The 17,269-nt window shown below is 38.8% G+C and overlaps 1 protein-coding gene across 1 annotated transcript in view; it reads left to right on the top strand.

The window, feature by feature from the left end:
* The window catches only part of RAMP3 (receptor activity modifying protein 3), a 43,447-nt gene that overhangs the window by 6,494 nt on the left and 19,684 nt on the right, over positions 1 to 17,269 (top strand). The window contains exons 2-3 of the mRNA XM_066544854.1: positions 11,005 to 11,034; positions 14,124 to 14,256. Coding sequence (XP_066400951.1) covers positions 11,005 to 11,034; positions 14,124 to 14,256 — 163 coding nt within the window. The remainder of the gene's footprint in view (positions 1 to 11,004; positions 11,035 to 14,123; positions 14,257 to 17,269) is intronic.

Raw genomic sequence — 17,269 nt, 5'->3', positions numbered from 1 at the left:
TTCAGGAATGGTAACCTTTGCAATTAGTAAATGTGGCTGCTGAACATAATTGCAGGGCTATGTTCGGGGTGGGAAGTTTTTACCATGAAACACTTAGTGATGCACGATGAAGTAGAGATAATATTGCTGGAATAGCCATCGGTCCAGTTTCTATTTAACTGGCTCCAGTATAAACCAGAAACAGCAAAAAAGTCTGAGCATTGTAAAATAAAAAAAGAAAATTAAGCTCCTCAAAATACTTGTTTTCTTTCTGTACTTCAAGATTTTTTTGGAAAGAAATGTTAGTGAGTTTTTCTTGGATTTAAATATTTTTAAAAATTGGGAGAGGAATCTCTCTCTGTGAAGTAATGTGACATCGTAGACTTCTTATTTTTAGTAAGTTTTAGTTAAGGTGGATTCTAACTGTTCTTTGTCTTACCTTCCTAATGGAGCAGTACAAAACAAGTGGAGTGTGTACTGCAAGACCATAAGGATGCTTGTTGCTATATGGCTCATGCTGTTCCATGCCAAATATGCCTGTGCAATATTTAGGTTTTATTTTCCTCCCAGCTACTTCATACTTTATCATGCAGTGATTCAGAAAACAAAAACTTATCAAAGCACTAAAAAGTGTCAGTAGGAACAATGTAAAAGAAACATCTCTTGTAGGAAATGAGGGATTCTTGCAGTCTTTAAATGTACACTGGAAATCTTTATGAAGAGTATCTGTCTTGAAGTAGATGTTCTAGGCTTAGTCTATAAATTATTGTAAGACCTTCTTCACCTTGTTCTACAAAAGATCTGGAAGATGTGAGGGATTCCTTCTGGTGTCAGAGTGTACCACTCCACAGCTGTATAAATAAATTAAGCTCTTTGTAACTTCATGAGTAAAAGTATTGTTGACACATTTGCAAAACTAGAGGGAAGGGAGTACTCATGTATTCTCCTTTCTAGTATTTCTTGCATGATTTCAAAATCCTTAGGAGGATTTCCCTCAGGCTTTAGGTGAAAAAGTTTGTCTGTCATATGGGAGCAAAGCGAAAGAAAATCTCAACCTTAGAACATCTCTAAGACTGTGAAGGTAGGCAGATTTAGGTAAACTGTTTCAGGGGCCCGCTGATAGTGTCGGAGCTAAGCAAACCCTGATTTATAGGTGAATATAGAGAATAACCAATATTGTTTAGTTGAATCTGCTGTTGGCCAAGGCCGAGCCCATCAGTGGCAGTGGGAACACTTCTGGGATTACAAAGTTATGATTGGGAAAAAAACTGCTGCAGAACAGCAGATAAAAGTGTGGAGTGAGAACATGTGAGAGAAGCAACTCTGGGGAGTGCTAAAGGAGGGGGAGGAGGTATTGCAGGAGACAGAGCTGAAGTTCCCCTGCAGCCTGTGCTGAAGACCAGGGTCAGGCAGCTGTGCCCTTGCAGCCCATGGAGGATCACACGGTAGCAGACATCCACCTACAACCCCTGGAGGGCCCCATTCCCAAAGGAGGCTGTGACCTTGTGGGAAGTTTGCAGGCTCCTGGCAGGACCTGAGACCCAGCAGAAGGACCCACCCTGGAGCAGCTCATGAAGAACTGCAGCCTGTTGGGACGACTCATGTTGGAGAAGTTTGTGGAGGATTGTCTCCTGTGGAAGGGATACAGCACTGGGGAAGGGAAAGAGTATGAGGAGTCGTCCTGAGGAGGGAGGAGTGACAGAGACAATGCGTGATGAACTGGCTGCTGCCCTCATTTCCCATCCCCCTGCACTGCTCCAGGAGGAGGTAGAGAAATTAGAAGTGAAATTATGCTTGGGAAAAAGAGAGAGGTAGGGGCAAGGTATTTCAAGAATTGATTTTTATTTCTCATTAACATATTCTGATTTTAATTGGCAGTAATTAAATTTATTTTACCCTGTTGGGTCTCTTGCCCATGATGGTAGCTGTTAAATGATTTCTTCCTGTCCTTGACCCATGAGCATTTAATTATATTTTGTCTCCTCCTGTCCAGCTGAGGAGGGCTGTAATAGAGTGGCTTGATAGGCACCCGGTGGAATGATTTACTCCAGTAGATTGGCCTAAGTAATTTCCTATGTCAGAATCTGCTGCTTTGCATTTCCTATATACCTGTATACACCTATGAAAAATTACGATGTAGAGGGATCATGCTGCCATGCAAGGATCTGTTTTCAGTGTTTATTCCTTGGAGCGAGGGTTTTGTTGTGAAAAGCCACTCACACCTACTAGGAGCAGGTACATGTACAGCAGTATAAGTAGACATGTGAAGCTCAGAAATTTTGTTAGTGTTTCATTGTTCTTAGGAGTTCTTCATGGCAGCATGTAATTTAAAAGATTCTGTGATCGTGTAGGTTATTATCCAGAGCTCTGGAACCCTGGTAGTCAAGCTAGACTGCTGAAGAGAAATAGCCTGCATTTGGATGGTTAGGCCAACTTAATTTTTCATAGTTGGCATAGAATTGAAAGAAAACATGACTTCACTGGAATCATGTTGGATGTAATGCCTCAACATGGTAACATGTAACAGCATTAGGAATCTGTGAGAGGAGTACATGCAGCATCAAGAGAAGGGGGATGTGCAGGGTGGGAATTTTTGTCATCTGGTCAGAAAAGGAAAAAATAATTTTCCCAGGCCTTCTATGATTCTAGTATCTTGATTTAAATATTCTGCCTGTCAAGGGAAGAAGGAACTTTAAATGTCTTCAAGTATCCCATGGTTTTAAACATTTCCTCAGGAGGGAGTGTGCAGTGACCCTTGTCTGTGAAATCTTCATGGGTCATTTCCCCTTCCCAAAGTTATTAAAAAAAAAAAAAGGTTGCTTCTTTCTTTAAATAACTTTCTTCCCAAAGTTATTAAAAAAAAAAAAAGTGGACTTCTCTTTCAGGCTACCTCACTGGAGCAAACTGAAGTCTATTGGCCTTGAGGGACTGGTGTTTCACACTCTTTCACAGGTGTTAGGTATGGAATAAAGTCTATATTGTGCTGACTTTTTTTCCTTATTATAGGGAAACCTTAAATCACATCACATTTCCTTCTTTGTTTTCCTGCCTTTTTGACTAATGATAGGCACCTGGATTGCAATAATGAGCAGCCATTAGATCAAATATGTGCATCCAGGTGATCACGTGATACAGTGTCAAACTGTGTTCCTGGATGCAGATGGCTAACTTCAGGGGCTGTCACAGAGAGATGACGTTCTTCAGTTGCTTTGGTCACATTTTCTGAGAGGAGATAGTGGTGAAATGGGTACTGGCACCAGACTGCTGCTGGCTCACACTGTAGTTATGACTGATGGCTGATTTCTGCTTGTGACCTTAGACAGACTTCTTACTAGTTCTGTCATTATTTCCACAGTTCATGTAAAATGGAGACCTCAGTACCTCACAAGGCTGTAGTTAACCTGAAGAAGTAGAGATGTTTAGGGGGTGAAAAAAAGATTTTCCACTTCCATTTGTGAGAAGTGTATTTACCTGTAGTCATAAATCATGAAGAGCTATGGTCTCATTGTTCTAGATGTTACGCACTTACATGGCAACTACTGTATGCTGAGACTTAGAAGACCAGGTCTTGCCAGCAGAGGTTAGATGAAACCAGGAGCACAAAGCCTTTGGCAGGCCCATAGATACATGGTGAATAACAGTCTTTGCCTTATGTCCTAGGTGACACACACAGAAGTAAATTCAGTGGATTTGGGTTTGTTGGGAATGTTGTGCTTGCCTCTGCTGGCTGTAGGCACCTCCTGATGTGTGTAATCATGTGGAGCTCTCTTCCTTCCACCTTATATCATAGAATAACCTGAATTGGAAGGGACTCACAAGAATCATTGAAGCCCAACTCCTGGCCTTCCACACGACAGCCCCAAGAATCACACCATGTACCTGAAGGTATTGTCCAAATGCTTTTTGAACTCCTTTAGGCTTGGTGCTGTGACCACTCCCTGGAGGAGCCTGTTTCAGTGCGCATCCTCTAGGTAAAGAACCTTTTCCTAATAACCAACCTAAACCTTCCCTAACACAGCTTCAGGTCATTCTCTCAGGTCCTGTCACTGGGCACCTCAGAAAAGACATCAGTGCCAGGCCTTCCGCTTCCACTTATGAGGAAGTTGTAGACCACAATGAGGTCTCTCCTCAGTCTCCTCTTCGCTGAACAAGCCAAGTGACCTAAGCAGCTCCTTGTATGGCTTCCCCCTTTCACCATCTGGACTTCAGTGAAGCCTTTGACACTGATTCCTATAACATGCTCCTGGAGAAGCTGGCACCCCACAGCTTGGACAGGTGCAGTCTTTGCTGGGTTAAGAACTGGCTGGATGTCTGGGCCAAGAGAGATGTGGTGAACGTTGTTGCAGCCAGTTGGTGTCTGGCTCTAGTGGGATTCCCCAGGGATCAGTGTTTCACCCAGTTTAATAGCTTTATTGATGATCTGGATGAGGGGATCAACTCTACACTTAGTGAATTTATGGATGACGCTGAGTTGGATGCAAATGTCAATCTGCTGGAGGATAGAAAGCCTCTGCAGAGGGATCTGGACAGGCTGGATCAATAGGTCTGAGGTTCAACAAGGCCAAGTGCCAGGTCCTACACTTTGGCCACAACAATCTCATGCAGAGCTGCAGGGTGGGGGCAGAGAGGTTGGAAACCTGTCTGGCGGAAAAGGACCTGGGATGCTGGTCAGCAGCTGGACATGAGCCAGGCCATTCCATGGCCGAGAAGGTCGATGGAATCCTGGCCTATATTGGAAGTAGTGTGGCCAGCAGGAGTAGGGAATTGATTCTCCTTGTATCTCCTCGCTGTTGAGGCCACACCTTGAGTGCTGTGTGAGTTTTGGGCCTCTCACTTCAAGAAGGACATTGAAGTGCTAGAATGAGTCCAGGGAACGGCAGGACTCATTCTAGCACTGAGCAGGAGCTGATGAAGGGTATAGAGGACTCCTGTGAGGAGTGGCTGAAGGAGCTGGAGTGTTTAGCCTGGAGAAGGGGAGGCTCAGGGGAGCCCTTATCACTCTCCACAACTGTGTGAAAGGAGGGTGTAGCCAGAGGGGGTTGGTCCCTTCTCCCAGGCAACTAGTGACAGGATGAGAGGACAGAGTCTTCAGCTGCACCAGGGAGGTTTAGGTTAGAATTTCTGGATGTTAGGAAGAATTTTTTCACAGAAAGTGTGATTTGATATTGGAATGGGCTGCTCAGGGTGTCACTGTCTCTGGAAGAGTTTAGGGAAAGATTGGATGTGGCACTTACTGCTCTGGTGTAGTTGACAAGGTCATAGGTTGGACACAATAATCTCTGAGATCTTTTCCAATCTAGCTGATTCTGTGATCTTTTCAGCCCTCCTTTGGATGCTTTCTAATAGCTTAATATATTTTTTATGTTGCGGTGCCCAAAGCTACACACAGGACTTGAGGTGAGGTCACAGCAGCACAGAGTAGAGTGGGACAATCACCTCCAGGACTGGCTGATGATGCTGTGCTTGTTGCTAAATGTCATCTTAAAACTGTTTCTAATGCCACAGATTTCTTTTTAGTCTAAAAACAAATGTACTCCTCTTACCCTTTCTCAGTTTTGCTTTCTGGAAGGATGGATCTCGAGTCAAGGATCACATTTGTGTATTCTGCTTTTGTAAAAGTGTGAAAGAAGTCTACTTCAAGCAATTGCTTCTGCTCTTGGAGTATTTAGTGCATTCACTGTCTGAAAGTCAGTGGCTATAAAAAAAGTATTTTACATTTCAGTTACATACTGTTTCATTAAAAACATAATGGGACAGAAAAGGCTTGAAGAAAACATTGTTACATTTCAGGTTGAGTCATGCAATTTCCAGCACAATACAGATCTTAGTGTACAGCTGAGAAATCCCTTCACAAGTTAGTTATTGAACTGGTATGTTTAATTTAATTATTTATTTGATAAATTATTAATTATTAATAAAGAAAAAAAATTATTAAAATACTCATTATATATTTATTTAAATAGACCACACCAGTTTCAAAGTAGTAGAAAACCCATCCAACACTTCTGGAAGTAGACAGACTGTTCAGAAATTGTGCCTCATTCTTAATATACTGCCAGCAGTGATTTAAGAACTTCAAAAAACAATGTAAAGGACAATAATTTGTGTTGCTACGCTGAAAGATTTTCAGTTGAAGCGTGAGTTCAGAATAATGGTCGCATTGCCTTGCAGTCACAGGAAACCTGGGGAACTCTGTACCAGCATGGGTCGGAACAGTTGATACTCTCTGGTGCATTCCCTGTTGATTTCTAGTGATGAAAAGGCTTCATTTGCTTCCTCTCATGCTTTTCTTGCTCTGCAGGATGAAGACTCTAATGTTCAAAATAGTTAACAGTCTGAAATTACCTTCGCAATTTAAAAACAATAATGTAGTGCCTCAAACTGTGATAAAGTAAGGATTGAGCTGCCCTTTTAGTTTTGTATATTATATTTCTATGGCTATATATGCATCTTCTGTACCATTGACACAAGGGGATAAAATGAGCGTTAAAAAGAGCTTCAGCATCAAAGCTGGAGATAATGCAAAGCTGAGTTCCATGTTATGCTAGCTCTCAAGAAAACTACTTGAATGTGGAGACAGATCAGTGCACCCTGCCAACTGATTTACCTTGCTCCTGCCACTCCATATACTGAGACACATTTTTTTCTGGGCCAATTTTGAATGCAAGTGTAACACTTCTTTCGAGTACTATATTTATTGCAAGCTTCTGTTTATTCCTGGCATCCTTCCTTTGTGTTGAGTTCCTGTCATTGCCTGTCTCTGTGAACTTCAGTTGCCTCACTTCCTTGGTTGCTTTCACACTATGTGATGTTGTTCTTGTGTCCTGTTCCTCTCTCCCCATCCCATTCCTCTTATGAAGTGTCAAAAGGACAGTTGGTAGCTGAGAACAAAAGATGACCTTCTGAGCCTTGTATATTGTGCAGAGGGTTATTTAAAGAATGACAGGTGATTTAGTTTTTGTACCAATACCATTATTTTTCCTTTCCTTCCACTTTTGTAGTGGCCTCTGGGCTTTCCCATCAAGTTGTAGGATTTCTTAGCCTTTGCAGAGTGTGTCGTGTTTTGTCTATGTACATTTGACTTGACCCCAATAGACGAGTTTTAGAAAAGGCTTTGGAAAGCAACCATGTGATGCTTGTGCTAGCTCATCTTATCCTTCATTCAGACAGACTCTAGTGAAATGAATCTCTTAAAATTATGAATATCCAGGAAACAGATAATAAAGAAAACCTATGCCAGTTGTAACCAATTTTTTTAATGTAGTAGAATGCCTCTTGACATTGTGTGAGAGCACAGGAGAAGTAATTTCCATGGGTAATTTCTTTTGCTTTAGATACTTTGAAGTGTCTGCATTCCTGCTAGAGCACCTGTAATGGTATGGCTTGGGATTTGCATAAAAGATTGTTGAATTTAACATGATCTTTGGTCATAGCTGTGCAACAGGTAGCTTTATTCAACATTAAAACACCTGGAGAAACATTAGGCTGCTGTAAGATTGACTTATTCAGTATTTCAAATCAGGTTTATAAGAAAATGTGAGTATTGAGATTTTATCAGTATGACATTGAGATTTTATCAGTATGACAAATATATATAATATTAATAATAGAGTAATCATCTCACTTATGTTTCCAACAGATCATATGTGCATGATTGCAGAGCAGCAATTCCCATCTCAAACTCTGGTTTTACTTGCTTTTGTGAACTGTATGTCAGGGCAGTTCTTGCACAGTTATGCTCTGCTATCAGTGAAACTTCAAGTTCTGCAGGGAGGCAGCTGTTTAGTTACTACATAACTTCCAATAGAGATCTATCCTGATGTAGATAAATATTAGATGATGGTAATTGGCAGGATTGTCTTTAAAAAGAGATACAGAGGTAAGCTCTTGACATGAGGTATAATGTATAATAATAATGTATAATAATAATATAAAAATAATAATAATAATGTATAATAAGGACTTAAAGTCCTTATACATTTTTTTGCTTATGAAAATTATGATTGAGAAAAATGAGGTTTTGAATAAACATCACAAATTTTGAAAAATATGTACTATATTACACTGTTGTAATTGCTGGTTAAAAGGCATATAGAGTAGTTTTATCTGTTAAAATAAGAATTATTCTGAGAAAGTATGGGAGCCACTCAAAATATCTTACTATATGCTGTCAGTAACAGCATCTTGAAGAAACATTCAGACAAGGGAAAATTGTAACATTTCACTCATATATTTACACAAGATTATCAGAATTGTTCTTAAAACATGTTTGAAGAAAGGTGGAGTAGGGAGAACACATAGCAATTCATATGCTGCTTCAGATTTATTGAAGTAGTTAGAAGAAAGACATTCAGTGCTACTTTTAAGCTTCGGGGAAAAGACCAATGAATAGTAACAGTATAAAAGAAAAATAAACATTGAGCAATATTTTTCCATTTCACAGAAAAAGCTTATATACTTGACAAAATTACAGGACAGTTACCCTCTCATGTATCCCAGTTGTGAATTTATGTATGGCTATGAATCTCATTTGAACTCCTTTTTTAGTGTGAGAATGACAAAAAAGGAGAAAAATCTCATCCTAGCCCTTCACTAGAACCTCTTATTATCTGCTCTCTACTCTCCTTTTACAAAAAGGAGAGCTGTAAAAAGAGAGTAGAGTAGATAATAAGAGGTTCTAGTGAAGGGCTAGGATGAGATTTTTCAAATACAATATCCTGAAGAAGGTTGTGTTTAAAAAAATAGTTTTTCTTTCCTCAGTTTTCTTATTTTCCATTACTCTCTCCTACTTTGTTTATCTTCTCATGTTCTTTCCAAAAGCCTTTCAAACCTACTTTTCCTCATCCTTCATCTGATTATACTTGCTTCACCTTTTGCTCTGGCTCTAACCTGGTTGTTCCCTTCCCATCTGATTCAGCTGATGCTAAGGATGATCACACATGCTGCTACCACCTATGGAGAAAAAAATAAGCACTGCTTCAGGCAGCTACTACAGTTAAACTGAACCTCCTTTTATCTTCCTAAGTGTTAGTTTTGGTGGGAGTGTATGCCAACTGTTTTATTTTGGGGTCTTGGTAACACCTTTCAACACTGACCCATTTTGCTCCTTCTATGAATCTTCTAATGAGAGACGTCATGACATCAGCCTTTCAAGAAAAAAGCTGAGCTTGCCCCATCTTAAAAGAGCTACTGGAAAGTTTCTGTGCAAACTATCAAGGTCAGCATGCCGTAGTCTCCTGATTAAATCTTTGTTGAGTATCTCAGAGCAAAGAAAATAGAGGAGTGGTGTGTGGTAATCTGAATGGCTGTTTTACCCTTCTCTGAAGTATCTGGAATCTTTTGGTTGAGAATAGGTGAAAAACATCCTGTCTTATTTTGTTATGACCAGATCAAAAAATGCAAAAAGCACATTTTCTTGGGGGCAGGAGGATTTGTGAGCCCTGACATGTAAGTCTTTATTCAGTATTTGAGTTTTCACAGCTTTCCTCACTGATGCTTGGGTTCTTTCTAGTTGTAAACCCTCTCTTGTATTGCTGTGGTCTTGTGAGGATTACTGCAGCCATAACCATAAAAGATCTAGAGCACAGTGATACGAATTGATAGAATAAGAATTGGGGGTGCAGTCTGTGATCTGCCAGGGCATACCTGGGATATCTGTGTGCATCCTACACTGTTTACCTAGAATGGGTGGGTTTGAATTCATTGTAAAGCACGTACTTTTAATATGATCTTCACTCTTATGCAGTCAATAAGGCACATTTTCAAATCAAGATTCAATAAAAATAGGGAATCAAGTCTATTTATTAGTCCATCTGCTAATAGCCTGGAAAGAAAGTGTTCTATTTGTGAAAGAGATATAGTCATTAGGGTGTATTATGGAGTTTCATCCCTGTGTGTTTGGACGCATGACAATTTTCCGATGTGTGGATTCCTGCTCTTCACAGTACATTCTGGCTCATTAGTAAGTAAGACAGAGATTAATGCTTTTCTGGAAGAAAAATATGTTCCTTAGAAGGATCTAAATTCTTCTCTTATGCATGTACAAAATAATTTTCAGTTAACTCAGTTGACAGCTTGGCACATCCCAGTGACCATGGTCCAGATTAATGATTGGTACTGATACTCTGCTTACGTATATCTTGATTTGTTTTACTGGGGTGCCATGTATTGTATAAACAGGGAGGCACCCATCTGTGTGAAATAATTAATTTAATTTCTGATGTGAGGTTAACACTATAAAGATTTGTCAGCAATTTTATTTTTCAGTGGGACATCAAAAATAATTGAAGCCATGTTCCTCTTTGCTATTACAAAATCCTGGGTGTGGCTGGAACTCTGCAAACACAGTGGGCTTCTGTTAATTTAATCCATCTGGATATACTGAAAATCACTAATCAGAATGCTTCTTCTGTTGGTATAGTCTGTTTCCATTTTGTTTCTCTTCCAATATACCTATTTTAGTCTAACTTCTGCATGAGAAGCTTATAGGTTTTGATTGTAATGTTTTTCAAAATGTGTGACTTCACTGTGCAAAAGCTGGAGAGTTAAACACATCAACATGCTTTTAAGGAGAAGAGTACACACTTAATTATGGTTGTGTTTGCTTAACAATGAAAGGATTTGTTTTTCTCTACATGTTAGAATGTGCAGTACACCTATGTTTTGAGTGTGTGTGTTATCTTGAACTTTTTCACCCAAGCTTCTTAAGAAGCTTGAAGTAAAAACTGCCCTGTCCGTAATCCTTAATATTAGCAACTAGAGGAAGGAGTGGTATATACAGACCCATAACAAGTCTGACTCAGCCATTTAAAGGATAGATAAAAGAAATTTAAAAACATAATGTTCTCTAAATGTTCATTATTTCTTTCAGACATATTCTTTAAGAAAACAAAGTAACATTTGAATAGGCATTTTGAATATTCTATTATAATGTAGTTATCCTCTACTTGGCTTTAATTGCACTAATCCTTTTATAGAAGAGTGTGGAGGTATCTAACTCATCTCTTTTTTTTTTCCCCTTCCTAGTTAATGGTCTAATGACACTCGGATTCGCGGGTGAGTCTTACCTCAAAAATTCAAGCTTTTGTTTCTGTTTTGCTAATGGTTGACATTTGAGAAACACTTCCATCCTATCTCATCTCAATTAGTCAATTGTCCTGCATTTTTTTACAACTGGTCTTATCCATTGGCTGTATGCAAGAGGGTGTTGTAGTGTTTTATAAAGGTCATTCTCAATATATTTACACAAGATTTTCAGAATTGTTCTTAAAACATGTTTGTTTTAAGGTGCAGCCTTATAGTGATGATTAATTTGCAGAATATCCATGATTTTGACCTCTTTTGGTCATGGATTTAGACAGAAACTCTTTTGTCATCAGATTGGGCTCAAATGCCTCTGATGGAGGTTTTTTTTTTCTATGACCCAGCAAAATATTGAAATTTTAAATACAGACAAGCAGAAATACCAATGGCATGGAAAATCTATTTAAACATCCTTCTGGAGTAAATTGTCAACACACGTGACATAGTGGAAGAAAACGTTGAGCTGTGTTGGATTTGGTTATAAATCATATGATAGCTGGCTGTTTAGAATACCCTGCCAGAAAAAGCAGCTTTGCGTAATGTTTGTCAAAGCATCAGTGCAGGATTTAAGTTGTGAGCTGTGCAATTTTCATATGTGGTATTGAATTCTGCACAGCTTTAGCATTCACCTGCAAGTCTGTCTGTGGAAAGTGTAACAGGTAACTGCTGCAGCTGCCTGATGAATCAACATGAACACTAAGTAGGCAGGATCCATGTTATCATGTTAACTTCTCATGGATAAAATTATGCTGCCTTTGTGTGGTAATTTTCACCATTTTTATCACTGGTGAGTAATTGTAGTTCTGACTTTTTGCCAACATGGATAAAGGCTTCATGGCAGCTTTAAGAGCACTGACCAATATGATGAAGGAGCAAGAATTAGGTCCCAATGACTGAGCCGTACACCTGGAGAGGTGTGCTGTCTGTAGGAAGTTGTGGACTTACGGTTTCAGGTGCAGCACAGGCTGTCCTGTTGTGGGCCAGCTGCTCTTGGCGAGTATGTGAAAGCAAGGTGTTTATTTGGCCAGATGAGATTTGTCATACAGCATCACGGAGAGAGTGACCACCACCTAAGGAGTCAACTGTGATACCTGGAGTGAAATTGCAAGGTGCTCCTGCCCAGGCTCCAAAGGAGACAGCTCCTTCCTGTGTGAAATGATGTTCACTCAAGCCTGTTTCACAATCACATGCCTCATTTCTAATGGAGATACTCAAGCTTCTGAGTGTCTGATGGCTGGGTTATGATGTGAAGCTTGAGGCCAGTCATCTTGCCTTAGAGTTTGCTGTTTCTTTACTAGATAGTAACGAATGGGGCCATGAGGACTTCTCTTCTTACCAAGCAAAGTCTTGCCTGATTTTGACCTCAGTTGTCTTCAGGCAATGTGTTTGGCTGTTACCACACAAAATTAGAACCACTGGCTCTTTTCAGCAGTGATAGGATCCTACTTTCAAAGTAACTAATAGAAGCAAAAGAAATACCTCTTCTCCCTGGTGTACACATGTTCTCAGTGAAAATTTTTTTTAGGAGTAAATGGTCTGTTCTTCTTGGCTGTATTCTTAAAAAAAGCTGTTCCTCCAGAATTCTCAGGAGGATTCCCTGATATACCAGTTTGTTTTAGGGTTGCAGTTTTGTTCAGGTAAACACATTTCTAGAATTCGAGCTGCTGTGAAGGAAAAAAAAAATTTCTGACTAATTTAATTTAGGCATTTGTATTAAAGATGTCAATATACATATATTTACAGGTAATTTTCAATGTTAATGCATTTTTTTTATACATGGTCAAAATGGTGGCATCTATAGAGGTAAAGCAAGACGTTTAATGGCTTGATCAAAACAAAATGTTTCAGCCTTATCAAAATCAAACACATTAGTCTGAAGAGAATTTTTTGAAAATTTCAATTTTATAACAAATATTAAAATATTATCTTTGTACTCCAGGCATGTGCTGGGTGAGAAAAACATTTGACTGATTAAATATACTGGAGTTGCCATTATAGGTTGAAAAAGTTACAGGCTTGCTCAAGTCAAGGTTAACTCTTTCTTTGCAAGTAGCTATATGCTGCAATTTTAGCACTTGATAATTGCAGATTATTCTTAGAATTATAGAATTGTTTATGTTGGACAAGACCTCTATGGTCATTGAGTCCAGCTGTTACTCCAACACTCTCAACTCCACCACTAAAATTTGTCCCTAAGTTCTGCATCTACACATCCTTTAAATACCTCCACGGGTGGTGGCTCAACCACCTCCCTGGGTAGCCTAATCCACCCCTTTTGGTGAAGAAATTTTTTGTAATATCTAATCTAAACCTCCATTGGCACTTCGAGCTGATCTAATGCTTGTTACCTGGGAGTAGAGACCAAACCCTGCCTGGCTACAGCCTCCTTTCAGGAAGTTGTAGAGAGCAATCAGGTCTCCCCTGAGCCTCCTCTTCTCCACACTTAACAATCCCAAGGTCCCCAACAATCCCAGCTGCTCCTCACAGAACTTGATCTCTAGACAATTCCTTTAGCGGCTATACTAAAGAAAAAGCTTTGATTGTGGAAATTCACACCCTTTAGCTGGTAAGACATACAAATATTTCCAATGTTAAAGTAATTTCACAGTAATATAGGTAGTTGAATGTGATGCATGTGTGTAAGCTTGAAAAGTGCTTTCTACACTGAAATGTGGGATTGGGACATCCAGTTAGCTTTTAACTAAAAATGGAAATGGATGGTAATGAGTTAATATTAGTTAAGTAAGTAGTTAAGTAATAAGTAGTACTACTTAAGTAATAAGTAGTTAAGTAAGATTAGAAAAGTGATTAGGTAGGTTCCTCTATGCTAGATTTAAAAGGCAGTACTATATATGGTAACCTTTACTTTTTTATACAAAGTTATGTTTTTAACATATTTATGTAAATACGTGTTTTGTTTATTTTCTAAAAGTGCTTAGAAAATTAAATGTTAAGCCTATGAGAATGTAAGTGGCATATTGGACTGTGTGAACAAATTTGAGTGATGTGCTTGTGCTTCTATTTCAGTGTTTGTGGTTAACGGTGCATCTGATGTTTCCTAGGTGCACGTCAACAGAGTGAGCTCTGCAATGAATCTCTCATGTTAGAAAAGTTGCCTGCCTGTGGAAAATCCTTTGAAGAGATGATGAAGAAAGTGGACTCAAAAAAGTGGTGCAACCTTACAGAATTTATCATGTAAGAGTTAGTTTTGGTATTAATATTTCTCCCCTAATGCATATAAAATATTTATGTTCCAGAATATAGAAAACCTTCTGTATTTTGTTGCCCCTTGCAGAGGGCTAAGCTGTCACTCTTAAGCCCTGCAGTGAGGCCATTTGCAGACAGAGACACCTGGCTCTTAACTCAAACAGTGTGCAAAATAGTCTACTTTAATGAAAGCTAACCAATGGGCTATTTAATACTAGCTGCTATTGCATTACCTCAGACAGTTGTGTTTACATTTGATCTATATTTCTGTGCCTTTTAAGCAAATGTTCTGTAACTAATCTCTTTTCTGTGAAACCACCAAAGCAATAATGCTTTTAGAATCATGCTGTTCTCTTTACAGGAATGCAGTTCCCTCTTCTGATTTCCTTTTCTTCAGTAAGATGACATTGTTTCAGTAATTCACCTCATGTGAAATTATCCAATTTTAAAGTGATTTGTCCTATTGAACCTGCTGTCATATACTTCTTTGCCTGCCAGCTAGCATGGAGAGAGTGAGCACCACCCATTCTGTTTGGATGTCTAAAATACTGCAAGACTGACAGTAGTGAGGGTGGCATTATTATTCTCTAATCTTTTTTTCTTGTTCCATAGTTATGGGAGGTATTTAAACATCTCTTTATAAAGCTGCACACTTCAAATTCTGATCTGGAAAAAGCTCACAGGGTTTGTGAAATTGGTGGCATTTTTGGCTTTGTGGAGCATCTGCTTCTTAAGACCATGTCCGCTCATGCATAATGCCTGATTATCGGAAGTGCTGAGTACCCTCTATACCAACTGAAATTAGAAGAAGCTGCAGGTGTTCAGCACTTCAGAAAACAAGCCTCAAGTGAACTAGACCTGGTATGGTATGAGCCAGCCTGAAGCAGAACACTTCCTGCATTTGAAGCTGTGCTGGTGTTGTTTCTGGAGTCGACTGTGGAGGCAGAGTAGCCCCAAGCCAGCTGTCACCACACCTGTTACAGTGTCATTGAGCCCCAGATGTGTTCTGGTAGGATCATTGGTCTTGTGTCCTGTTTAGTGTTGTGTCATGTGATGTAGACTATAACTAGCTGATCACCAACAGACTGGACGGATAATGAAATGTTGGACTGCAGTGCTGTGTTGCATTAGTTCCCCATGACTCCCTTAGCACCAACACCTGTGTTGAAATGCCCCACCTGTTAATAATGTTTCATAATCTGGCATCATATTATCAATTTAGATGCTATTCCTTCTTAGAACATTTATTCACACACCTTGCTGACTTTAAAATCTTGCAATCTGTTAAAAGGTAGATTCTTAAATCTTATGGCACTGGAGTGAAAGATGCACTTCTGCAGCTCTCTCCAGCTGTGGGGAAGAGTAAGAGAAGGTTAGGTCTTCTAAACCAGCTTGCAGAAATTGCAGTCAAATCTGACAGAGAAGTGTTTGTATACAAGATGTTTTATTTATTTATTTTTATTTATATTTATTTTTTATTTATAATTTTGCTCCATTTTATCTTCATTATAATTGTTTTAGAAAAACAAGATTTCTTTTATGATATGTTACTTGAATCAATAAGTGACCTCAACTAATGGGATTACTTGCAGCAGTGAAAAGTACCTATAGGAGCCAAAATACTAGACTGTACCTGTATTAATGCAGGTGAAAAAACAGGCAGCTTTTTGAGAGACTTCTGCTAAAATTTATTCAAGATTTTACATATTATGTGCAAGAATTTTTCAAGGTTCATAGGTGACTGAAGTCTCTGAGTTTTCCTGACTTTTAATTAGAGTTAAGAATCCACCTTGATTTTATCCTTTCCAGTTGTGCTCACTGTTTGGTGTTGTTTTCATTCCCTGTACAAGGAAATTTTTCTGAAGAAGTTGGTCAATCTGAGGCTTTGCTCATTTTTCCTCAAAAGCAGTACCAGAAGAATTCAAGGCTCTTAAAGAAGAAAAATCTTTTACATTTTTAACATAATATATATTGTCTAAAAAACCTTTTTTTAGATGTTTCAAGTTCTACTTTAGAAGAGAGTAGCAGGAAGAATTTGTTTTCAAATTTATCTCTTGAATCAAGCATTAATCAAGCATTAGAAGTCTGATTACTAACTTATCATAAGGGTTCATTGCACTGAAGAGGCAGGAAATGTGCATCTACCTTTAAGATTTTTACTCTTTTGAGAATAGACATTGTTGTTTGGTGTCATACATTCTATAAGAAACATATATAATCACAGAATGGCCTGGGTTTGAAGTGACTGTAAAGATCCTCTTGTTCCAACACCTCTGCTGTGAGCAGGGACACATAGAAGTTAATTTATTCCAGCTCACTGGAAGGACCCTGAGAGATGGGACAGAAATACTTCTTTCTTTGGAGTAATCTGACAAATTAATAAAAAACTTATATATCTATCCATGGGCACTTAAAATTCAGATATTTAAACGTGGTAATATTAGTTTGTGCTGATTTTACATCTAGCCTCCAGCAGTAACAATCAGTCTGGATCAGATAGTGGATTAAAACTGTGAGTATTATGTAAAAGAAACTGTTTCTTCATGCAGTAATTTCTACATGGCACTTTTCACTTTGAAATAAATCTTTGTAACTTATATTAAAATGTAACAGTTAATGGAAATCTGCTAATTTTCTAAATTCCTTGTTTTGTGGAGGAGTTTTAGCTCTTCAGTGTAAATGGCTGTCCTTTGGTTATGGGATTGTAAATAGCAATTATCTGTAGTGCTTCACCATTTGGCTAAACATTTGTGAGAGAATTTGCAGTGACTCCAGTTTGCTGTAACATAATTAACCTGTAAGATTTTCTGACATCTCTGACATTCTTAACAAACGTGTGTTCTTTAAAAAGCAGCCTTTTCAATGATTTTGAACAGACAAGGCTTCTGTGTGTGGCAGCTGGTACTGCAAACCAATATGAGAGTTTTAGCCTCCACAGCTGATATTGATCTTGCTGGAAATGTAAGATGATCACATATAGACAGTAAATTCTCAGGTAAAG

The sequence above is a fragment of the Molothrus aeneus genome, chromosome 1 (assembly GCF_037042795.1).
Source record: "Molothrus aeneus isolate 106 chromosome 1, BPBGC_Maene_1.0, whole genome shotgun sequence".
In the NCBI taxonomy this organism is placed as follows: Eukaryota; Metazoa; Chordata; class Aves; order Passeriformes; family Icteridae; genus Molothrus; species Molothrus aeneus.
This window is presented reverse-complemented; position numbering and strand designations above follow the sequence as displayed.